The sequence below is a fragment of the Vidua macroura genome, chromosome Z, assembly GCF_024509145.1.
Source record: "Vidua macroura isolate BioBank_ID:100142 chromosome Z, ASM2450914v1, whole genome shotgun sequence".
Classification (NCBI taxonomy): Eukaryota; Metazoa; Chordata; class Aves; order Passeriformes; family Viduidae; genus Vidua; species Vidua macroura.
In genome coordinates this window covers 30,070,712-30,095,603 of record NC_071611.1, presented here as the reverse complement: position 1 = coordinate 30,095,603, position 24,892 = coordinate 30,070,712, and the positions used below count along the sequence as shown (strand labels likewise).

At 37.3% G+C, this 24,892-nt stretch overlaps 1 protein-coding gene across 6 annotated transcripts in view; it reads left to right on the top strand.

The window, feature by feature from the left end:
• The first annotated feature begins 2,469 nt into the window (after window positions 1–2,469).
• Window positions 2,470–24,892, top strand: part of RNF180 (ring finger protein 180) — a 74,083-nt gene continuing 51,660 nt past the window's right edge. For all 6 annotated transcript variants that reach the window (XM_054003516.1, XM_054003514.1, XM_054003515.1 and 3 more), the window contains exons 1-4: window positions 2,470–2,551; window positions 7,524–7,662; window positions 9,778–9,873; window positions 13,530–14,465. In XM_054003516.1, the coding sequence (XP_053859491.1) occupies window positions 7,561–7,662; window positions 9,778–9,873; window positions 13,530–14,465 (1,134 nt within the window). In that variant the 5' untranslated portion in view covers window positions 2,470–2,551; window positions 7,524–7,560. The remainder of the gene's footprint in view (window positions 2,552–7,523; window positions 7,663–9,777; window positions 9,874–13,529; window positions 14,466–24,892) is intronic.

The window sequence follows — 24,892 nt, the reverse complement described above, 5'->3', positions numbered from 1 at the left end:
CAATTCATCCTCTTTAGTCTTCCACAGTCCAGCTGCTCTGTGATAGACAAACACTATCTATAACATAATACAGTTAACCACACAGTACACATGAATGGCTCTGAATATAATCTTGTAGCCAGCAGCAAAGTTTCATTTTTCCCCCTTCCATTTGCTGTTGGTGTTATAATGAACAGTTTCCACGTGTTCCCCAGAGACGCGGGCAGGGCCTTCTTAGTTCCCATGGCAACACTAAAAAAACTACTAACTCTAGCTAAGTACCGATATTGAAATGCTAATTAGCTAATTGCTCTGTTCGTTTTCTCTAAACTACCTGAAGATAACTGGCCTCCCACCCCTCTACGCTGCCACTCTGGGACTAACATGCAAATAAAAAACCCTTAGGATCATGGGAGTATTTTTAGGAGATAAAAAGGACTATAAATCAAAACCTGAACACAGTAGAGGAGTCTAGACAAATGCCCTAGCTGAGGAAGAGGGAAACACATCCCCTGCTTGACTTTTACCCATCGCCATCACCTAAGAAAGAATAGCTATGTTAGGCTGTGAGAAGCAGGGAGACGGACGAAGAGAGAGCCCTGGTGCTGCCACCATGGAAGGAGCAGGGATAGGTGTTGTTCTGGACTTCAGCAACAGACTCTGCATGCCACGCCTCCTCACCCTCTGGCCACCGGTGTGCCACAAGGAAAGAATAAGGGACAGCTGCTGCTCTGCACTTCAGTGACAGACTCTGCATGCTTCCTTCCTTTCGGCCACCTGGGAAAGCTACAACTGCAGGGGTGAGCTCTGTGTCGAGCCCCCTGCCCAGCTGATCTTTTTAATAAAGAGCTGAACATTAATAAAGGCATTAGACCTGTTCATTTCAGCTGTGACATGAGCCATATAGTCCTTTTCATCTCTTAACCCCAGAGCAACCTTCATTACTATTTCTCTCTATCTGTCCGATGCCATTAAATTCAGGTAGTCCAACCCTACATCCTACTTAAACTGATGTAAATGAGATGAAAAAAATTAAAGTATCTCTCTCCTAATATTTTCAACATTATTTTATGTCAGAAGTTGAGGCCTGAAATGTCTTTAAATCATAATTTAGTCTGTATTTTATTTCTTCTGTTCATCTATTTCATGTGTTGCTCTATAGCTTTATCAATTAAGTTTGCTAAAGCTTGCCCTACAAGCTGCAATTCTTTGACTGATAAATATTGATTTTTCTAATAGTAATTTTAGTCTAAATTTAAGCATACTATAAAGTATGCTACAAGCATCCTACTTGTGATGTGCTTTACTGTGTCTACACTAAGAAAGAAAAAGTAGCAATTACCACAACATCTCACGTTGTAATCTTTGTGCAATTCGTAATCTTTGCAGTGCACTTGGGTCTCCATGACAGCCCAGATCTTACTGTGTCCTACATTATCCAAAAGAGCTACCTGATAATATAATCTTGTCTTGACCTGCAGGGATTGTATATTGAAATACAAGAAAGATCATGGAAATTATATATCATAAATATAGAAGAAAGCCTGAAATGGAGGCCTCAGTTTTCCAAATCACCTCCAAAGGCAAAGAAGTGAACAGACTCTAACTTAATTTTCCTCAGCAATCTTCCAGCCCTCCTTACTCTCACATTTCTTTAAGATTGTTCCATTCTCGTGTCTGAAGACTGTCATTAGCATCATCAGCAGATTGTCAGCTAAGAGCATGTATCAGTTCCCGGTCAAGCCACAGTGTCACGGGGAGACCCCACTGAGGTGCAAAAGACGCGTCATGGATGGAAATCGCCAGCTTGTTTCTCTTGGCTGCCGCGGCACACGCGCTCACCGGCCTGGGGCCGCCGTGCCGCCCTTCCTTCCGTGGAGCCCCGCCTGATGTGCAGCAACTTCCTACACCGATTCAGAAGTGTTCTTCATTCCCTCGCCCCATTTCATTTAACGCTTCCTCCTTTCTCTTGGTGTACATTAGGACAGAAGGGGGCTGCTGAGGACACCCAGCCTAGTAGGTGACGGCCGACGGGCGCTCACCGCTCCCTGCCATGTCCCTGGCCTCGCTCTGTGAGAGTACGATCTCTGAGTTTGGGTTGATTCCTCGGACCTGGAAGAACGCAGTTTCTTTCCCAGAGCCCATTGAAAAGTTAGCGTTCATTCCCTCAACCTTAATTCCCTTCGCCTCTCTTCTCCCTGGTCACAGCTTTCCGCCGGCGCTGACCCCACCCCGCTCCATCTCTGCCAGTCAGGAGACGAGAGGACGTGCCAGCCTCAGGGCTCGGCGCGGCGCAGGCTAGCGCGGGCATTGCTATCGTATCCGCGACAGGAGGGCCGGCCCCGCCGCCGCCGAGTGTCCCCCGCCGGCCGCAGCGGCCGCCTGGGCGGGCCGGGCTGCCGCTGTGTGCCTCCCGAGGGCAGGGGCGCGCTGGCGGAGCGCTTTTCGTTGCCGTTTGTCTCCCGTCTCTTCCCGTTCGCGAGAGCAGTTGCTGCTGCGCAACCCCTTCCCCGCCCGCCCGGTCGCTCCAGTGCCGTCGCCTCCTCCTCGCAGCCCCGCACGGCGCGGCCCGGTGAGATGAGCGGGGCCGAGGCGGCGGGAGGCGCCGCAGCCGCCCGTGGGGCCGAGGCGGGTCCGGGCCGGGGGGGCGTGGGGTGCGCGGGGTGAGCGCGGCGGTGCGGACACCCGCCGGGGGAGCGGCCGGGCTGTCCGACCCCGGGTAAGCCCGGCGCCCGCCTGAGGGGCAGCCCCGTGCCTTTCTGCCCGGGGTTAGGGCCGCCGCCGGCCGTCAGCACCCGGCGCGCCCGGTCGGGCCTGGGCGGCCTCGGGGGTGTCCGGGGGCTGCAGCAGTGCAGGGACAACGGCACCCTACTCCTGCTTGTTTCGGTCTTCACTGTGCAACAGCTAATGCCTGTGTGTGTAAGAGCATGAAACAGGCAGCTCTGGCCTTGGGATCTCTTGGAAAAACGAGATTACACACTGATCCATGGTCTTCCAGTGACCCGCCAGGTCTGTTCCCTGTCAAAGCCATTTACACACTCCATATCGTAGCTGCGCCTGGACGACTATAGGCAGTATGCAGCATGCTAGCAAGTCAAGAAATATGTTGCAAGTAACTTTTTTTTTTTTTAACATCTGTTTATTACATGGGTTAGTTTTGGTACAAAAGTATGACACTGGCATTAACTGACATCAACTTCATCATACAGAAGCTGATCACACAACGGCTGAAGTGGTAAAAGAGTTCATAGATTAGGAGATGCACAGAAGCAGATGATGCATCTTTCTGCTTCCCTTCTTTGGCAGCGTGGAGACAGTTCTTTAAATTTTCTGTCTCCCCATCTTAAGTTCTATTTTATTGAGATACATTGTTGAAGTAGGTTTTTTTAAGCGTTTCTTTCATCAGAAATACTTTGGAGATCAGAAACTAGCAGGAAGTTTTTAAAGTGTACCCTAATGTCTTCCATGGTTGTCTCTGTCTGGTAAAGTATCAGTTCCTCCTTTTCTGGGGACAGGAACTTGGGGTATGGACTGTTGTTGGCTAGGACAGCTCATTTTCTCTGTCATCCTCCTACAAAGCTGACACTCACCTAATTTTTTTTAAGACTACCTATAACTGTTGCTGAAGTTTCAGTGCCCTAGTTTCTTACTGCAATCTAATTATTATTGTAATTTTCATGGCTGCAATATTCTGAAGGGGTCATAGGTGATTTTTGAAGAAAAGGCATTGATAACCGCTTGTGCTGCTACACTTATTTTCTCATTTTTATGTATTTGTGAATGAAAGGCAAGTTAATTGAAATTCTAGACCAGATTTCAACAGAAATTTAGGTAATTGTGTCTAGTTTTTCACTGTGAGCATATGAAAAATTTTAATAGGAGTTGTACTTCATGTTTTTTAGCAATCTTTTTGAAGACAGAATGACCAAAATGTAATATATTATACAATTTGGACTTTATAAGAAATTTAGCTATAAATAGACATTATATTTTTTTCCCCTTGAAAATTTATGTAATCTGTCTAGTCTTCTCAGCTGGTAAAACTTCAGTGAGTTCTGCCTCCAGAACTTGCATTCAGCAAGAATAGCTGACCTATTTGAAGGAGTTCACAAAATAGCAGTGGTAGTTGGAGATCAAGAAAGCATTATCTCTGAGGAAAATAAAGAAAGATTTATTTAGTTCAAAGACAAGACTGAAGGGGAGCTAATATCTAATAAGTGTTTAAAGTTGTAAAATGTTCTACATGGAAGAAAAGGAGCAATTCTGTTCTCTGTATTCACAGCAAATAAGGGAAATTAGAAGAAAATTCAATTTAAATATTAGAGGAAAAGTTAGTAATAAGAGGTAAGAACACAATGAAGTAGTTTGGGAAGGCTGTAAAATCTTCATCAAACTCTAAGAGAAGATTAGACCAATGATTTCCAAGAAAGGGAACTGAGACTGACTTGGAAAGGAAGTCTTAGGACTCTGCTACTGGTTTTACTGGGACTAAATGAGCTCACACAAAGCAACTGACCTGAAAGCAGTATAGCCACAACACACATGACCTAGTACTAAGATAAAAAGGTCCACTCAGAGCCTGACACTATTTTTGGAGTTCCAAATGGAAAATATTTTATCTTTATGTAGGCACTTTTTCCTGAAGGAGAGAAAGATGTCTTTTAATAGTCTTAATGCAAACCAAGACAAATGAAACTTAAGAAAATATATCTAAAACACTAAGGTTAAACTGCATTTAGTGAAACAAAAAACCTTCAAAATCCTGTGTTCATATGCATTTATTTGAACTTATGTGCAAAACAAAAGTGCATGCCAGTGTGATAAGTGAGAAACAAGATGTGTGTAGAAACCTCTGCAATGTGTTAACATGCATCTGTAGAGTTTCTTTTGTCCTTTGTGAGGACTGCAAAAGACACACACATGCAGATTTTTAATACACCTACTTAATTTTTAAATACTCCTAGGCCAGAAGAACACTTCAGCCTGCTGTACCATAATATTAAAAAATATTAAAAGAATATTAAAAGAAGTATCCACTTGAGTTGGATTTTTTGCATGTAGTCCACTATCAGCACTCTTGGTTACACAAAATACAACAAAATACAACCACGCTATGTCATTACACATATACTATGCACTCATTTCTCTCATGTAAGTGTAATTTAAAAAAAAAAGATATATGCTGAACTAAGAAGAACCTCTCAAAGGGTGTAACTAACTAAACAAAATAAATAAATAAAAGACCTTTTATTTTGCAGTAAAGCTTGGAAGATGTTATATAGATGATGAGGATGTTTTACATCAGCTCAAATGCCAGTGATCCTTAGAGAGTCTTTGTTTGTATGACTTGAACCTTGTCTTTTAAATACAGCAGGTGCATTTATTCATCAGTCTTTTATCTGATTGTTGAGAGGTCTGTCACCAAGTGGTTTTTGCCCTGCTCCAGTCATCAGCTTCAAATGAAGCAGCTGTTCAAAAAGATAGCAAGATATCCTCTTCTCTAAGGGGAAAAGAATGTATAGAGAGACTTAAATATATCATTTGGATTAAAAAAGTACAGCATAAAAAGTGTTGCAAGGGATGTATCACATCATATCAAGAAGGTATTTGAGTAGATGAGGATATGCTGTACCTAAAAAGAATGTCTGAGAAAATGTCTACATGCAAAAGAATGTCTACATGCAAAATGTCTTTCAGTCCATCCTGGTTGATCTTAGATTTGAGGGTCACACTGAACTGTTGTAAAATTAAATTAATTCTAAAAGTGTATTATGAATTTGTGAAGAATAAATTAATTAGAACAGCTTTAAAGTGTTTGAAATTCATAACTGATAATCATTCTCTCAATACCCTGTGGTGCCTACTGTTATAACAGTAAAGGGATACAAAGTACATCTAAAATTTATCAGAGAATGAATTTACATTAAAAAAAAAATAATTCATAGACAGGTTCATTATTTGATATGTTCCACTTTTGAAATGTGTCTGATACGGAAAGTAGCAGCACTGACATATGTAGGATAGTAAAAACTAAGTTTTAGTTAAGTAAAAACTGAAGTTCTGCTTAGGTCAAAGCATTTGAATAATTCAATTTTTGTCAGGAACAAGACAGGTTACTAGTATAAGTTCTTAGCTTTTATGTGTCTTTTGCATGATCTTTTACTTGTCTGTCTCAGGATTCGTTAATGAACCCTTAATAAAAATTCATTTTAATTGTGATATTGCAAGGAAATATTTAATGTTTGCCTTAATTGCACTTCTTAAGCTGAGAGTGGATCTGATTGTTGAAAACTGCACATATACTTGAGCTCAGAATCTGCTGTATATACCCATGTTTCTGCTTGTCCTTGTCAAACTATATTTCAGACCTTTACTTTTGTAGAAAAGTAAAAAATGCGATGAATGAAGATCTCAGATGTAAATAAAAATATTTAGTAACTTCTCTGTCTGTTTCATTGTCTTTGATTAAATCAGAAAACAAGGCAGAAAAAGGAAAGGTAGAAATGGGGAAAATGCAAGTCTGTATGTTTCAACAAGGCAAACTGCTCTTCAGACAACCTTTAGTGAAGACCTCAAAGTTGCTTTAGTTAGTGAAAACTAAAAAAAAAAGTAAATGTTAAAATTGTTGCAAAATTAGATGTTTGGACTCTGAAACTTTTTACAATGATTTTTAGTTTTATAGTCCAGCATGCCCGTCAATGAGTGCTGTGCACTTTAGCACTCTGAGTAGGCCTAACTCTAGTATAGAGCTTGAGTTGCCATGTAGATGGAAAAAGAGGGGTTTTTTTTCATGTTGCTAGCACAAGGGGGTAAAAACATAAGTACTTTGAAACAAAAGTTGGAGGATCTTTGGAGAAAAGGTGACAAAAAGGGAAGACTTTGGAACAAGGTAGAGAAGACCAGAGAGACAACCAGGATGCAGCAAGACACAAAAAGAGAAAATATAATATTTGTCTTGTCCTTCTGATAGGTCCTTTCCTTAATGTAGGTCCTGTTTCACAAAGAGGTTAATATAGAGGTCCTTGAAAAATGGTTGTACCAGTAGTGCTCATCCTTGCACACAAACTAATTTAAGGGAGCAAGCCTCCAGGGGCATGTTGAGAAAAGAATCTGTCATCTCTGGTTTTATGCTGGCATTCATTATTGTTATGTGGCATTATATGTGTGTATGTTTATTTATTGCTTAGGGTAGCAATGACTTATTGCTATGGACATATTCCAGAAAAACTGGAGTTCTCTTATCTTTTGTCCAAATATTGGACAAGCTTTTTATTTCATTGGATTGGTCGGTTTCATTTTATTTTATTTTGATTTTAGTTGTTTTGTTGTTGTTGCTTTTTCGTTCTTTTTGCAACCTATAAATTAAAACCAGCTGTTTCACATTACTATTTAAAACATCTAGATGGCATGCTATATAAAATCAGAGTGTATTTCTAAGTATTAGTCTCCTCTGCAGTGTTGAGAATATTTATGGACTTTAAGGTCTCAAGAGAAAAGTAGTGTTTCAACAGGTGACCAAATTGTATGCTTTGTGGTCTTTACAGGTCAACATACACAGCTGCAAAATCCCAACTTGACATAATGAACAACCAAGAGGCTGGTGTTCTCTGTTGCTGGAGATGTAGGAAATATATAGCAAATTCTGGTTTTTTTGCAAAATGTAATGGGAAAAAAACATCCAAAGTAAGTATCGCTTCTTCTAAGGGAGTTTGTAAGTTCCTCCGGTGCAGTTTATTTTAAATGGAGGAGAAGTATTAGACTTAGCCTCACTTTGTAATTAATTTCTTGTAGAGGTAAGTAGTAGAGACAGTTCTGTAGAGAGTAGCGTAGGAAATAATTTTAGTGAAGCCAAGTAGGCAGTGATCACCTTCATGTTCTGCCACATGCAGGCTGGTGCTCATGGACACTTGACTAGTAGCCTGTATAGAGCACTACCATTTCTAATATAAAAATGGGATTTGGTCTTGATGGTTTTAAAGCAGTCCTTTTTTTGTTTTAATATCTCTTAATGGAGAACTCTTTGTGTAGAAGATGTATTTTAAAGACTGGTTCTAATTTCCACTGTGGTAGTTAACTGTGCGAAAATGTCCCTACATCAGAAAATTTTCCTCTTAATTTTTTGAATATGGGCCATAGTCTGTGCACAAAAATAGCTCAGAAGATTATTCTGCCCTGAGCAGGGTTATTCCCTGCTCAGTAATTTCTATGTGTATTTAAAATAAACAGAAGGATAGTTACACTGAATAAAACCATGACAGAGTATTTCCTACTGTTTTGTAATGGCAGTTACTAATAATAAAGAGCTAGGGTCTTTCCAAATGTGCCAAAAAGGCTTACAGCCTCTTGAATCAAAATTAAAAAGCAAATAGAAGAGAAGGTGGTGATGTTTTTTATTAATGTGTTAGTAATGCAATAACATTCTTTTGCACACTAGAGAGGCCAATAGATGTAGAAACAAAGTTAGTTTTTAAGATCATGATAGTATTATCAATAAACCCCATTTTAATCACTCTGCTTACAGAGCTTGAAGTTCTGGAATAATTTTCACACTTTATATTTGATGGTTCTTTTGTGCATGGTTTGAAGTGATTTTTAGGGGGCAATGTGGAAACTCCAGCTCCTTCCATGGAAAAAAATGTAGTGAAAAGAAAGATATCTTTGTCCAAGCTCCCCATGGTGGATCTTTCAGTTGTGAGTGGAGATCCACCCATCATTGCACACAACTGAAGTAGCTTCTTCTCCACTTACGTAGATAGCAAATAAAAAAGTGTAATTTAACACTATATCTAAAGAGATTGGGAGAGAAAGACAGTACTATGATTAGAAGACTAATATTTTCAGCATGTTTTCACAGATGAATTTTAGACCTTCAGACAAAGACATAGTTGAATAGTGAATGAAAATGTGGAACAAATTTTAAAACAAATGTTGAAGTTACAAACACAGTATAAACACTAATAATTATATCCATATTGAAGTGCAGGTGGTCTTCACAGATAGGACAAAAAGCCAGCATAGACATGATAAATGGATTTGTCTGTCTTCTGTCAATACTTGGAGAATTTTTAAAAGCTCTCTTCTGTCTATAGTTTCACTTTTAATTTGCAGCAGAACGAAATTTTTGTTTCAATGACTTTAATAACATGGGTGTCGACAACTTTCCTTATTCATAAATTTTAACAACTGATTTTAGGACTTTCTCGCCAGAGTTTCCTTATAATTTTAGCCATCCCTGTAACACTAATTTAGTTAGGTAATTGCATTTATATTAGTATTAATTAGTGAAATGCTACAGGTTTTAGATTTCTTTTTTCCTCTTCAGTTAATCACATTGTTGCTGTAAAAACTCTAAATTTGCTAGGATTACCTGGTTACTCTGTTAGTTATTCTAAAAAGAATAAGAAAATTAATTCTACTCATTGCATTTGTGCATTGCTGATCACATGTAAATGATAACTTTTTGTCTTTACTGAAAAATTATGCCAGCTGACAGTGATACTAAAATCAATTTCAGATATTCTTGGAAGGCCTGCAACTGCATACTTTCTGTTCTTTTAAACGAAATAAAACCACCTCCAGACGCCTACATTTCCACAGGAGTTTGCCCAGTATTCTTAGATTCAGAAATAGAGAATTACTGACAATATCTACCTGATTTTTAGCTTAAAGAAGTACATCATATTCGAGATTTATTATTTGTTAATGTTTACTGGTTTTAGGGAGCTGGCTTCTGGCTATATTCAAAGAAAAAAAAAATTACATAAATTTTGATTATCAATGTAATTGTTTTATTAACAGATATCACAACCTTCAGCTGCTGCTCAGAATTCTTGCAATGTTTGGCATGTGAGCTTAGAAGCCATTCCAGAGTGGGTGAAATGTCTCATTGAAAAGGTAGATTATTTTTCTTGCGTCTTCATTATTCAGAATGTAAAATAATTAAGGGGGACAAGTTTCAAGGATACTCTGCTGGCAAGGACCAGAGACTTTATGACTGAGGGAATTCTTATCAGGAACTTCTATCGTTACCATTTACAGATGGTTTTTTTCCTCTCTTAAATGTTGTTTGATTTTGTTTAGTTTTTAATATATGCATAAGTGCTACAAGTGATAAATTCTGTTTCCTGCCCTATAACAGATGAATGTGTTTATGCTTGTCCAGATAACTGTCATGTACATCTTTGCATGTTTGTCAATGCTTAATATTATATTTATTACCTAATCTTTGGGGTTTGCTTTGTTTTGATCATCATATCTTGCAGTATTAACATATAGGTTGACAGTGACATCAGGAAGCATGTTTCCCCATAAAAGTGGACTGCAGATTTGTTAAGAGATCAGTTTTTGGAATATGACCTATTTTATACATAAGTCTTTTATACTTAATGTGCTCTTATGTCATATGAATATGAAGTAGATACCTTCCTGCAAATTCAAAGGTCTGATGACAAGCCAGCATCACTGCTTTTGAGTTTTAACTGCCCATTTGTAATTTACAAACCATCTCATAAATTTCCAGTTGTACTGACTGCTTCAGTTCGTTATTTTTTCTAAGTTGTTTTAGCTCTAGAAGTTAATGTGGTGGCATAGATACTAATAAGCAGAAGCAGCGTTTTTTGCCACACAGACTTTTGTTTTATGAATCTTTGATTTTGGTAAGTAAATTATATTTACATTCCTTAGACTACTTCTTAGACTTCATTGTAAAATTTTGCTATATTTTAAGTAATTTCTGCCCTAAGCAAACCCATACTGAAAATGATGCACAAAGAGAAAAAAAAAATCGTTATGACTGTAGAACTAAGCATTCAGAAATTTAAAAACCCTTCATCTTCCTTCTTTGTATTGCTCTCTGTGGGGTTTTTTTGTTAAACATTAATTAATTAAACTTTTTAAAATTAGTGATCTCTTCTATTTCAATGAATATAACAGAATAGTTATGTTCAGAAACACTAATCTTGGAGGTGTGTTTGAAAATTCCAGCTCATGAGTTATGAGTTATGGTATGAGTCACTTTACAGTATTGCCTAACCATGAATCTTTAATAATAAGAAGGCAGTTTTTACAGGTTTTTTGCCTCTTAAATTATTTCAGTACAATTGGATTCAATATTGATAGTAATAAATTCTTTTCACTTTTAGCTTTTAAATTATTCTTTTGCACCTTTAGCTTTTGCATTTGAAAACCTGGAGGGTCAAATTGGGGACTGAGGAAATACAAAACCCATAGACTGCTTGACACATTTGCTTAAGGCTGCAGAGGAGCAATTCTCCTCTGGTGAAAAAGGCAGGCAGTGCAGTTCTCTGTGTATACCTTTGACATCTTTGTGTTCATTGTGTCACTTAAAAACCTTGGAACTCTTGCCTCATTCACTTTGTCTCCTCTGGCAAGATCCTGTGTTTTTATGGATAAGTGCAGGGGGGTGCAGGGTGTTAAATGATTCTGACTTATCTCCAGATCCTCCTGAGCTCTGAATAATTTTGTGATCATGTGTTATTCTCTGATCATGTGTATGACTCCTGAATCAAAGGCTAAATGATTTTGCATAAGCACAAAGTCTATTTGCAGGCTGTAAAAACCCACTGCTTCCCAGCCGGTTCTTTTTTGCCATCTGTCCCTGTTCTTAATCAATCTCCTTGGATTTCATGTATATATTAGTATAGTTAATCTTCAATAATTACAAATATGTAGCTAGTGCTGCTAGTGACCTTTATTGACCTGGATTTTCTGTTACCCAGTTGTTTTGGTTTCCTTTTCTAACCATTTCCATTTTTTCCTCTTTATGCAGTCCATCACTAAATCTGTGTACCCTCAGCTCCCTTTCAGATCCTGGTGATTTTCCCCCACCACCTCCTCCACTAGTAGGCTGTTACTTCTTCTACTGATTCAGTGCTTCCACATTCCATTGCCAAACTCATGCTAAATCAGTCCCAGGCTCCTTGGTACCACACCTCATCTCCCAGTCTCTGTGCACACAGGATATAGGGATGTCCTTTTTCCTCCATACTGTGTCTTGCATGTCCATTTTTTCCAGTCTTCTAGCCTTCTTAATTTTCATTAATCACTCTGCCTCTCCATTTGAAGATTCATTGCTATTTTATTTATTGCTAGGATGCTATTCCATGCCAGAGAGACTCAATGAAGTCACTAGAAATTGCTTTTCTCTTAATTTTAGTGTCTAGCCCCTGGCATCTGGGAAATGGAGTGTGGGAGACTTAAGAGTATATCTCTGAACAAGCTTAATTCTTCTTTGGGAATGACATGTGTACACATTAGTCAACCTTATAAACTGAGCATGATTGTGCATGTTTAAAGAATTCTCAAGAATTTGAAAGCCTGTGATTATATGTAAACTCTTCTTTTTTCTCCAAGTTCAAAAACTGTCCAGATTTAAATGGATTCTCATAGGTGCAATGAAAGACACATCTTTGATATTTTGAGGTTTTAACCTGCAAGGCAGAAGTAAGTTTCTCAAGTTAGTGTTTCCAGAACTTCCAGCATTATATGTGAAAAATAACCTTTTTTCCCACAAAATTTGCCGGAGGCTTTTTTTTTCTGAAGCTGCTTTCTGATGTTTTCTGTAGCTTTCAATAGGACAAGCATCAGTTATGGACACAGCTTTCCAAATCACCTTGAAAGACATTTACAACTGAATGCAATGCTTAAACTAGAAATGTCGGGCAGCTTCTGTATTCATGGTTCTTTAGACATTCAAGTGAGTGTAGTGTGTCTGGAGTTGATAATATTGTTTCTCATCTGGGCTTTGATCCTACAAACACTTGCGTAACTTTAGTCCTCAACAGGTACTGCTGACAGATTAATGTAATTGCTGAAAATACTAATAGTTGTCTAAATATATGGGAGGACTAATAGTTGTGTTAATGTGTAGGTGTTTATAGATCTTTGATATGTATTTCCATTTGAAAAAGTGCCTTCAAGGTTGAAAAGAAATTAATAGAATTGTAAATAATGAAAATAACTGTTTCCTTATATATAGAGTATTAAGGATTTGTCATGGTTTCTGCAGAGATTATGTTTTAATGCTACATACACCAAAATACAAGTACCATTTTAATCTTTTGTGGGGTAATCAAAGTGAAAAGCTATATTCTTTTTGTAAGAAATCTTCTTCCACCGTACTTAGTAAATGTAAGAAATGTAGCAAGAAATGTATCAGCACTCAGAACACTGAGCTGTGCTTGCCAATTCCAAATTAACATGGGAAATTGATTTCACTGCTTTAAATATCTAATGTTTTCATTAGTATTGTAGCATTATTCTATCTGTGGACAAATTATAAACATATTTCAAAGCTTGTAGATTTTACAATGTGTGTTTTAGTTTTCTTAGAGTTAGTTGTCAAAGCCAAGCTTTGACCAGAACATTATTTATGGTGGATTTGCTTTCTGCTGTGAAGTGTCTTTTATTCTATTTGAAAAACAAGATAAAAATCCTCTTACTAAAAAAGAAAATAACTTCAGTAATTATTTGTTGCTCATTTATTTTCAGTGAACATGTTGTGTGTTTTATTTTTTTCTCTTTGTCAATAGGCACAGTGGACAATTGGAAAACTGCATTGTCCATTCTGTGAGGCCTGCTTAGGGGGCTTTAACTTTGTTTGCAACAAAGAATGTTCCTGTGGACAGTTAGTAAATATACATTTCTTCAAAACTTGGACTGAGAATCCAGTTAAATTGTCAAAATCATCAGAGAAACATTTGCTTCTCAAAATTCAGTCTGGTTTTAACAAGGATACCTGCCATGAAGTGGTAACTGCAACTTTGGAAATCATAAATCAAGGGCTTTCCTACACAGCTGGAAGTAATAATGGTGCTGGAAGATTAACAGAAGTACTTTGTCTAGAAGAAAGAGCTCCCAGATACAAGATAGAAAGTAAAAAACTTCCCTTAAAGGCATTAAATCAAAAAAGAAATCTCCCTTCTTCCTATCTTATAAAAGATACATGCACTGCAAAACCTTTTCACAGAAGATCATGTAGCTTGGATTTAAATATCAGAGAAAGACTTGTTTTGTCATCTGTGTTATATGAAACTTGCAGCATGGGAACACTTTACTGTGGCCAAAATGAAAATCCATCTGCTTACGTACAAGGGAGCTTGCAATTAGAATCCAGTAGGAAAGATGGTAGTTCTTTCCAGTATCTGTATAGTTCCAGGGCTGACATACTACAAAACAAATTTCAAGTTACTTCTGTTACCACATTACTACACGGAGACACTGAAAGTGAGTGTGATTTTGAAGTTACTGGACAATGTTCTGGGAGTGTCATTGCTGATGGGTCACCATTTGTGATGAATCTTTCCTTGCCTGCAAGGGCTGTAGAAGACAAACAGTACATCACACCTGGTGGTCTTGCGCAGCCTATGAGCATTTCCTTCAACCAAAAGCTGAGTAAAAGAGAAAGAAACAAGTCAAAAAGCCTGAGGAGAAAACGAAGAAGGCGAGAGCAATGTCTACAGAAGCAAGTAAGTGTTTAAAATTAATTGTGCTTCTTTTTTGGTAAAGTTTGACTTGCTTTTAGAAATAATTCTGATTTTTTAATGTTGTCTTTTAATACTGGTTTAATGTGGAACTGTCTAGAGTCAGCTATCATGCAAGCAAAGATTTATGACCCCCTTCCTACATGTAGTTTTTTTCTAATTCCATTGTATCAGGTTTTCTTTCTGTGCAGAATCAAAACATGATGGGTTTTCATTGGCCTTCTTATTGTTTTGTGATGTAATAATAATTTCTAGTTGGAAAAAACACAATGAAATTTAATCAGTGGGATTAAAGAAAAACTAAAAATTTGAATCTTCTAAATGAGAAACCCTACCACATCAGAACTTTTAACTTTAAACTAATGGCATTTTGAATTTACTTTACAGTTAAGAATTTTTTAAATGCCTTTATTATTTGTTGTAAGATATTATATTATAAGAAAATATTTTTCTATGAGTAAAGAATTGTTTACTACTATTTAAAATATTAGTCCTTAATAGGTAAATATTTTGCCTGCAAATCTTACACAGATTGTTACATATTCTTATCAATTGTACAGCAATGGTTTCCTTCTTTAAACCATCTAAAGCAGAACAGAATTAAAGGCGATAGGCAGTCACATTTTTTTGGTGGAAGGCTGGGAAGAAAAGCCAGTCATAAAATGAATAACCCAATTTTGGTTTGCTCTCAAATTTAGTACAATGACTAATGATAAATATGCCTTTAAAAGATAATTTCTTATCATAAATTTCCTGCAAAAAATAACTGTGTGGTAAGCAAGAGCAAACTTATTAACTAATCAGAGAAATAGTATCTACTCAAGCAATTATTCCTGTTTTGGGTAGGTTTGTCACTGTGAATTCAAGATTTAATAGAGATACTTAGAAGGTGTCTCTCTCAATTATATGTGAGAACCAGCTTGAAAACATAATGGGTCTGGGAAATTAGTCTTTTCAGTATGGTATGCATATATTCTTTCTTCTATAGGAAGGCTTTTTGTTTTGCTTTAAGACTTAAACTACTATTGAGACCTTTTGAAAACTTGCTCTTATAAAATGCATCTCTAAAGCTGAGAATCTGGATGTCTTAATATTGAATACTTGTTTTCTAATAGGCCTAAAAAGATTCTTAGCTGTCCAGATCCTTAAAATGGCTTGAAAAATTGCAGATCTATTGTTTTGGTAAAAGTAATGATGATGCAGAAGCACAGTGTATATTTTTCATTTTCATCACGTCACCTACAGTTTCTCCAGACACTTTAATCTTTAGATGTTACTTTCAAGAATAAAGCATTGTACAAATTTTCTGAATTTTTGATAGCTAAGAAAGAAAGATACTTTCAGACCTTTTTCTTATTAAAACATGCTTAACCTATTCCTACATTATTTTAGTTACATTTGTTAAGATCTGATTATTGGAGAGACACCTCTACCCAAATTAAGGTGCAAATGAGACCATATGCTGAAGGCAGTAGTATGAATTTCATTTAACAGTAAATGGGAGGTAGAGAGAGATAGAAAGAAATAGAAGAAGGGAGGAGGAGGGTGAAAAAGAGTGAGAGAGACAGATTAAGTAAAAAGGTATCGCCAACCATGGTTCCAGACATCATCCACTGGTCGTCTTCCAGTATTCTCAGTAGTGGCTGTCCAAGGTCACTCAAAACTTCTCCCCATTTGTACACTTTAGCAAACAAAGGAATCAATGCTCATTCTCTTGGTTAAATGATCCACTTGCTTCCAATGCTGATTAGTCCCATGCTCAGTTTTCCTCTTCGTTTGAGTCAGTGGGCCATGCCTCTTCCTTCTGAGCTGGACCCTGTCAGAGCTGATTGTCAGCCCAGTTGCTGAGGTGGCTTTCCTTGTGGATTCTTTGTGTGTTCGTTATGAGTGTATCATATATTCCTTTATGTTCATTATCAGTGCTCCCCCAGCTTGTTTGCCTCTTCCTAGTCTGAGATAATTGGACAATATTACCACCTTTATCTTATCTCTAGTTCCTGTCATGTGACTTAACTTACTGTACAAATTTCCAGGAATTCACAAAGGCATATTCAACAGTGTCAGGGTGGGGGGCAAGTTGGTAACCAATGAAGAATTGCGTCTTGGTATGGTTTGCCAGAATGAGCGAAGTCCTTTGGTGATCTTGATGGTGTTCGAGGCAATTTTGATATTTAAGTCTTTTACAATATTATATAGAAAATTATATATCGTTTATAAATGTTAGTTCTCATCAGGAAGCACAGTTAAGAAATACAAAAATTTCAAAATTAGTGTGTAAACTAAGTGATTGCTTTCAAGCTTTCAGAAGAAGGTACTTTGGTTTGGGTTGATTACTTTATCCTTGGTGAGAGTTTGCAATCATGGCATGGAATATTTAAATGGGTAGTTTCTTAGACTGTGTCAAGCTGCACATGCGGCTAGTGCAGCTGTGTTTCCAAGTGCTGAGGTATCTTCCCAGGAGAATGTTATTCTAGAAAGTCACATCCTCTGTACAGCCTGACATGTCGTAAATGGCAATGGTCCTCTGCCACGAAAAAAACTGTAAACCTCTGGCTAGATGGAGTCAAAGAGTTTTAATAAATGGCAGTGACAAGTATATAATTTAAGTACTCTTTTAAGAATTATTTCACTGCAGCAGAATCCTGATGTGAGGTAAATATTTTCAAAGATGCCCCAAAACCACTGAGCATATCACTTTTATCTTTAATTAATAAAGGCTTTTATGGAGAGCAGTCTAAGATTACAAACCTGTTCAGACTTTGGAATTTCTTTGTAAATGCAAGGGCTGCTTTATTTTGTGATGAGATAACTATCGGTCAAAGGTTTTCTTCTGTCCTGCAGAAAAGCAAAGTGCAACCATAAACATTGTGTGGCAGCAGAATGCACTCTGTTATTAAATTGACCATAGGAGCGATTCTGGGAGCTCCTAACCTGCACTTCCTCCAGAGGCTTGCATTAATGCAAGTTCTGAGGTTTAGGGGCAGGACTGAACTAGCTAGCTAACAGTAGAGGGACCCAAGCTTCCTCTCCCTGTTCTGCAAAGGGTGGCTCTTCATGCCTGTGCAGGGGATGCTTGCATTTTTTGTGTGTGCACATCTGTGTTCATGGAGGATTTTTAGGCTTCTGTTAGAGTATGATTATATTGCTAGCACATGTTAATTACATAAATTGTTAGGATATGATAACAGCTACTTAAGTCTAGAAATTGCCAATATTAGTAATGTTTCTTGTTACGGTTGCTGTAGCTAAGCAGATGAAGTACTTCTTTTATAAATTCCATTTTGTGTGTATCTTATATTTTATATTGTTTGCTAATGAGGAATCTTGTAGTTTTCTGGAAGATCTCAGAAAAATATGATTTGTGATTTCTCCAGATACATTGCATTTTTTCTCACAATCATTTTACATAGAGGAAGACTCTGTAGTCAGCTTCAAAACCACAGTATCCTCTAGGAAAGGATCCTGATTTGTAGGGAAAAATGCTGGCAGTCTTGCTTTGTTTCTTAATGACACTTCACTGATTCTTTTGTATCTTTTTGAAAACATCAGTATTTTATCTGACAAAGATGGCTAGCAATCAGTTTCCAAAAAGTCAGTTTGCTTTTCATGCTCCCAGTGATAATCTAAACTCCAGATAAACAGGTGGGTGAGATATAGCGTTGTTTATTCACACTGTCAGGTGCTATTATCTTGCCCCACAGCCTTGAGTTTTCAAGTTCATACTGATACCTTCTAGCAACCAAAAGTCTTGTAATGAAAGTGTTTGGCTTTCAAGGCTTGTGACCAAAGTTAGCTTCATCTACGTAAGTCTCTTGTTAATGAACACAATAGTTCACAGTTCTTTTTCTTGCACGGTCGTGTTTTTATTGAAATTGTAAATCCTTCATATGTCTAGTTATGCATTTATGTACTCAGATTTCGTTCACTCTTTCTGTGATGATGCTAATAACAAGATTTATTCTCAAGTTGCGTATGGATCTCTCAGCTGGCTGCTGAGGGACTAAAAACATATGGAATAACTGCTGTTAGTTGTTGTATCATAGAAAGATAAGAAAAGTAAAACAAATTAACTGCAGACATCTGGTCAATTAGAGAAATTGCTGTCACAGCTAAACAAAGTAAAGCTAAGCAGCAGGCAGGGCAAGGGGAGTCAGCCACATCAAGCATGGCTAGCCTCAGCCCTGATGCCTTTCAAGGTCAGTGCTGAGACAGTGGCTGTTCTTACAGCAGCAATGCTGCATTACAGGGGTACATGAAGTAGTGTCTCTTTTTAGCTTCCTGATAAAAGAAGGGGATAAATTTTGGGCATGGGTTGCTGCTGAGCCAAAGTTTCTCTTTGCTTTTGCACTGGTTATAACCATTGTTGCTATATGAGCTTTGTTATTAGCACATTAATTCTGTCACTGATTATAACTGGATTAAGAAAATGGTATTAAGAATGATGGATTCATACCCAAATGTGTGATGTACCTTTGTAAAACTGCAGTTGTGGTTTCTGTGGAAGTTGTATCTGAATAAAATAGCATGTAACAGCTACTGTTTTCTGAGGTGCACCTGAATGTCCTGTTGCAAGCATTTAAATGTCAACATTTTAGAGTTTTAATTACTTTTAGCTGCAGTCTTTTTGTGCCATTATTTGTGATTACAGCTTTTGAGGGTATTTTCTGACCTGACCTCTTCTACTGTTTGACATGTCTTCTACACATGTTGGTGTTAATAATAACAAGTGGAATAGATAGTTTTGCAAATTTGCAGGGAGAACCTTTGCTTGCATTTGGTTATGAGTTGTGTTGTAAACAATACTTATGTTGGGAAGGAGGGAAAATTGCTCAGGATGCTACTGGATAGAAACAGTATATCAGGATTCTCTGAGTGTATCTGTATGTATTTTAATATATTTTATGATCATCTTGAAGCTAGATTATTTAGACTAGAATATAGTGTAACTGCACTGTAATAGTAGCTCTAATGAAGGCCAAAATAGCTGGCTGTGCTGTGAATTTATTCCTTAATTTAAATGAAATATAGGTTATTAAGCTGCTTGTCTATAAAATGCTTTTAGGATATATAGAATGATCACAGCAGAGTGGAATTCCATGAGCTGTTACACATTATGTGCCCATCTTGCAAAAGACAGAGGGGATCATCTGCTACTTGCTGTGCCAGGCCTCCACTGGTGTTCAGAATGTCAAGAAGGTACACTAGTGTTCACTGACATATTTGTGCTTTTCTTGCATCCTTGGTAATGTGTAGTTTTTCTGAAGAGGGACATGGAAAGTCTGCAAATGCAGCCACCTCTGCCTTAATAATGTACTTATAGTGCTACAACCCAAAGGGTCAGTGGCTGGGGTAATGTCCCATGCCACAAATAAGATCCTGATCCATCCTCACAGGCACTGTATCTTGCTGAATTGAAAACAACAAAAGGAAGAAACAGCCCATTGAAATTAATTACATATTTTATTGCTGTCTGGAAAAAAAAAAAAAAACGCAACAACCAAAAACCAGTGTGTTTTTTGTGTTTTTTCAATAGATAATCACAGAATCTTTGCTGCTGTTCCAAGGCTCTATTGATTGCTATTCCAAGAAAATACTGATGATCAGCCTAGAACGATAGAAGTACTGTTTGCTTTTTTTTTCTTTTATGAACTGTAAGGTTTCAAAACTATTATTTTAGTTTCTCTAGAAGCTTACAGACAACTTAGATAATAAGAATTTATGAAATTTGCTATCTCTTAGCTGAGAAAAACAATGACCTGTTCACAGAGGTAGGTTGCAGTATTGTGCAGGTAGGTGAATTCTGTAATTTCAGCAGGGGTTCTCATTACATGGACAGAGTGAAGAGCACACTAAATTGCAGTTACATAAGATGCTTTGTGGCAGATGAAAATCAAAGTTCAGCAATGGTAGGAACAATGATACAATATTGCTTTCATATTACGAGTTTTACTGTGTATAACCAGAAGAAAAACATCAAATACACAGTGAGGAGAGGATTTAAGATAGAATTTTACAAAAAAACCCTTGAATTTTATGCTCCTACTTCTTCCTTTCTACGAATTGTTATTGACTCATTCTCAGTGACTAAGAGTTTAAGTAGGTTTTGTATTTCTGATTAGTTTTCAGGGTATTAAACTCTCTGAATTCATATAACTGAGGTAAATTAAATATGGCTTGTATGGAAATTTGAGTGCAGGACTTGGTTCTCCAATTTTTTTTTTTTTAAGAGAAAAAAAATCCTAACATCTGGGAGAAGTAAAGCTCTCTGCTATTTCACAGAATTATAGGATGGTTTGAATCAGAAGGGATCTTAAAGATAATCTCATTTTTACCCCTCTGCCCCTCTGTCTTCCTTCCAGTAGACCATGTTGCTCAAATTGCATCCAACCTTGCCCTGAACACTTCCAGGGACAGGGAAACAACAGCTATTTCTTCATGCTTTGTAGCAGTCAATGTGTCTATGAACGTTATTAATGTACAGTCTCTCATTAACTTTAATGGTATTCAACTCCAAAGCATTTTTTTTCATCATCATTTCTTCTGGGAGAAAATAATGCTATCCAAAAATATTTTTTTTTTATATTTCTTTCATTATGCAGGCAGTCACTGAGCAAAAGACTAATCAATCTTGTACGATGAGTAGAACTATGTACAATCAAATAAATATTTGACATTATGAACACTCAACTAAATAAATAATTTGATGCTTCTCCCAAATGTAATGGCATTCTCCCTTTCATTTGTATTTTGTTCAATAGCTTTTAAAAGCTATTTTGAGTTTTGCTTTGGATTTAGACTTTTTGCTAAAGTGCACTGCTAATACAGATTCTGAAGCAAATTGAAAATAATTAGCAGCTTGGGAACTAAAATGGGATTTTACCTAAGGGAAACTGAGAGGAAGAAACTGGTGAAGAAAGATGATTCTCACTTTCTTCCATAAATGCAAAAATTTTAATTCATGTTTTGGTAAAAGATGTATAGAAATTGGAGAAATTACTAACCACAAAATCCTTGCCAAACAAAAACAAACACACATGCACCAAAAATGTGTAAGAAACAAGAATTTCAGGGACTTTTTAAAAAGTAAAATTAAAAAATCAAAAATAGATGTAATCTAGAATATCTCAGTTTCTATTTTCAGATTAAAATTAATATGTCTGAGGAAGAGGAGAGCTAGAATTATAGTGCAGTTCTGAAATGCTCTTTACTAGAAAAACAAAACTCCATCTGTCTGCTTATCCCACTGTTTTTCTTGTCATACAAGTTTTCAAGCCAAGCAATTTACAGATTAAGAAAATAAGTCATGGATATTATTTAATTAATAAGAAACAGAGCAAATAGTGTTCATTAAAATATCAAAAAGGTCAGACATGGTGAAGGAACTAAAATACATTAAATAGTGAAAGAATCGAGGCAGTGTGGAGTATTACATTGAGTAGGCTCCTTGAATTGGAAAGAATGGATGACTCTGGATCATTCTGACTGTGCTCCAATTGGATGTAGCAAAATGTTTGTCAAAAAAAACCAACAAACAAACATGTATGAATAGCATGAAACATTACACTCGTGATTCTTGGAAGAAGGTAAAAACTGCGTGTCAGTTATTCTTCTGGAAAAAGCTAAAAACTGTGGGCTGGTCATTTTTATGGAAAAATCTTCCTTTTTGTGTGTTTCCTCAATGTTTTCTGCCCTCTTTTTTCATTCCAGCTACTATTTATGATTTGATAAGTTTTTTTCATATAACTGCTAATATTTAGGAAATTTTAGGAAATTAGGTATACATAGGAGACTCAGAAATGCTCTATGTGAAATGCTGTACAGGAGCTTTGTAATAGGGAAAGATAAAAATCACAAGGCAAAAATCTGTAGCTATCAAGCCCTACTGCAGCAGACCAGTAAGCACTGGCGCATCCAGTAGCAACATGTCCTCCTGCATAGGACGTGCTGTTCTTCAGTCAGATTAATTTGCTTTTATTCCTCTACTGTGATGCATATCAAATATGTAGTTTAGAGAACTATTTGTTTGTTTTATTGACAGTATTGGAAAATGGGATTATAGTACAGTAAAGAGAAAAAGACAGCATTGCATGTGGGCAATTGCATATGTTTTTTATAATTTGCATTTTTCCAGAAAAACCCGTGAAGTGGGTTTGGTGCTCCATCTCACTTTCTACATGACAGACAAGGCTGTAGAAAAATAACGTGAAAAGATTGTTTAAAGAGTAGACATGGACAGACCTGGTAGTTCCTCTTGGCTGCATAATGACACAGTTTGTACTATTAAGTAATCCTTCTTTTGAAGTGGGTCCAAAATCCAGACTGACCTGTGTATGTTAATTATGTTACACTAAAGATGAGTACTGCTGTTGGCATATTAGCAAACTGAATTTTGGGTTTATGCATTAGAAAAATTGCTGAACAGAAAGAATTTTGCTAGATAATCAATTAATCAGTTCTCTTCATCAGGGAACCACTAAACTGAAAGGCAGAACACCATTTTTGTGGTTGCTGTGACAATATGCTGCTGTTTCCATCTGCAACACAGCACAACAGGCTGATCTGGTTTCTAAAAGCTGTTATAAGAGGATATAAATAATGTATTATAATTACTAGTAGATTATTTTTTCTGCATTGAAATCTGTTAATCTATAGAATCCACATTTAGAACAGTATTAACCACTGTGGGGATGTGTGTCTTTTGGATTCCTTTTGTTCTAAAATTAACCCAATTCCCTTTACTTTAAGTATAAATGTAACATTGATTAGTGCATGGAAACTGTATTAATACAAATGTGTGCGCAGTGCTGAATTTTTAGGATAAATGTGGAAAGTATAGTATGTGACCCAACACAGTGGGGACGGAATGTTTTGAGGATGTCCTTGGTTTAACTTGAGCCACTATTAGTGTAATATAATCTTACTGTATAATGGAAAGATGCAGTAGAATGTAGTTGCTCAGCCAGAGTGCAAAGATAGGCTCCCAGTTGTTCTCTGCATTTTCTCTAGATTGAACTTATGTAAAATTTGTTAGGGGCAGCAGCAGTGAACTTCTTATTGTCTCTAGCAGAACATTATATGATTCTCTGTTTCTCTTTATGTATACCACTATTTCATCAGTTACAGCTACAGAAATGCAGGACCCCTGACCATGTACTGTTAGGGTGTCCGCCTTCCCAGAGCGGTCCAGACAAGCAGCTCCTGCAGCCTACCAGACGGTCAGTGCCAGATAGCGTAATAAGTGCCAAACCAGGAAAGCGAGAGGACTCTTCATATAGTAAATCCAATTGGGTTTATTGAAGGATGAAGCAAGGGTCCAGGAGACAGGCACAGAGTAGGGACACAACCACAGCAGAAGGGAGCTAGGGACGAAGAGCCAGGAGAAGGGGCGGGTCCAGGGTATATTACAGAGGGAAGGTGGAAGGATTTGGGATACAAATGCACCAATATGGGTTGTGGATCAGGGGAGGAGCTAGGGTGGGGTGATACAAACAGCCCCAATGAGGGAATGGAGAGGGAGTGGTGATCTGAGGAGGGCCAGTGGGGAAGCTGAAAACATGGAATGTTCCAGAACGGGGGAGTGAACATCTGTTAACAGGACCATGTTTGCATGAGGAGCGAGGGATCATGGGAGGTTGTTCTGATTTCTCACCCTGTGCTAGACAGAGGTGTCATCCCAGGGCATCCTGGCCCTATTATTTCCTGAGTGGTCTCCCACACAGAAATACATTGTTCCCTTGCTTCTATGATGGATTTCATTTGGCATTTTGAATCTCAATACATCCAGTGATCTGATTAGATGAGATTCAGAGTATCTGTTTATCTGTCCTAAGTATCTATAATTCTATCTGTGTTCTTGGCAGCAGTTTTTGTTTTTTTTGCCCTTCCATGTGATGTACATGACAGCATATCAAAAGACTTTGGACCACTGCAGTTGCTTTTTTGAATTCTCATGTGTTTTCTCTGCATTTTATCATTTTATCTTCAATTTCTTATATGAACTTTAAAATAAGTTGGGGAATTTCCACTTGTCTTCCATCAATCTTTTGTCATTTTTCAAATATGGTTGTGCATGTGCTGTGGGAACAGACTTGCTGTACTTTGTATGCACTGTGCTTTTTGTCAGCATTTATTGTACATAGCATTCAATTGTTCAAGTAATTCTTCAGGAGAAACAGGTAGAAAATGGGATTTTGCGTATGGTGGAAGAAAACAATTCTTATACTTCAAAATTGATACCATAAGAAATTTTGTCAGTATTTTCCAGCCATATACATGGTGTATGGAATGTGAACGGTTGTATTTTAGTGCCATAGGTATAGAAATTCTGCAGCAAAACTCCTCAGCTAGTGAATTATGACCCAAACATAGCTCACATCACTGTCTACACTCCTTTGTGTCCCATTCTAGTTTGT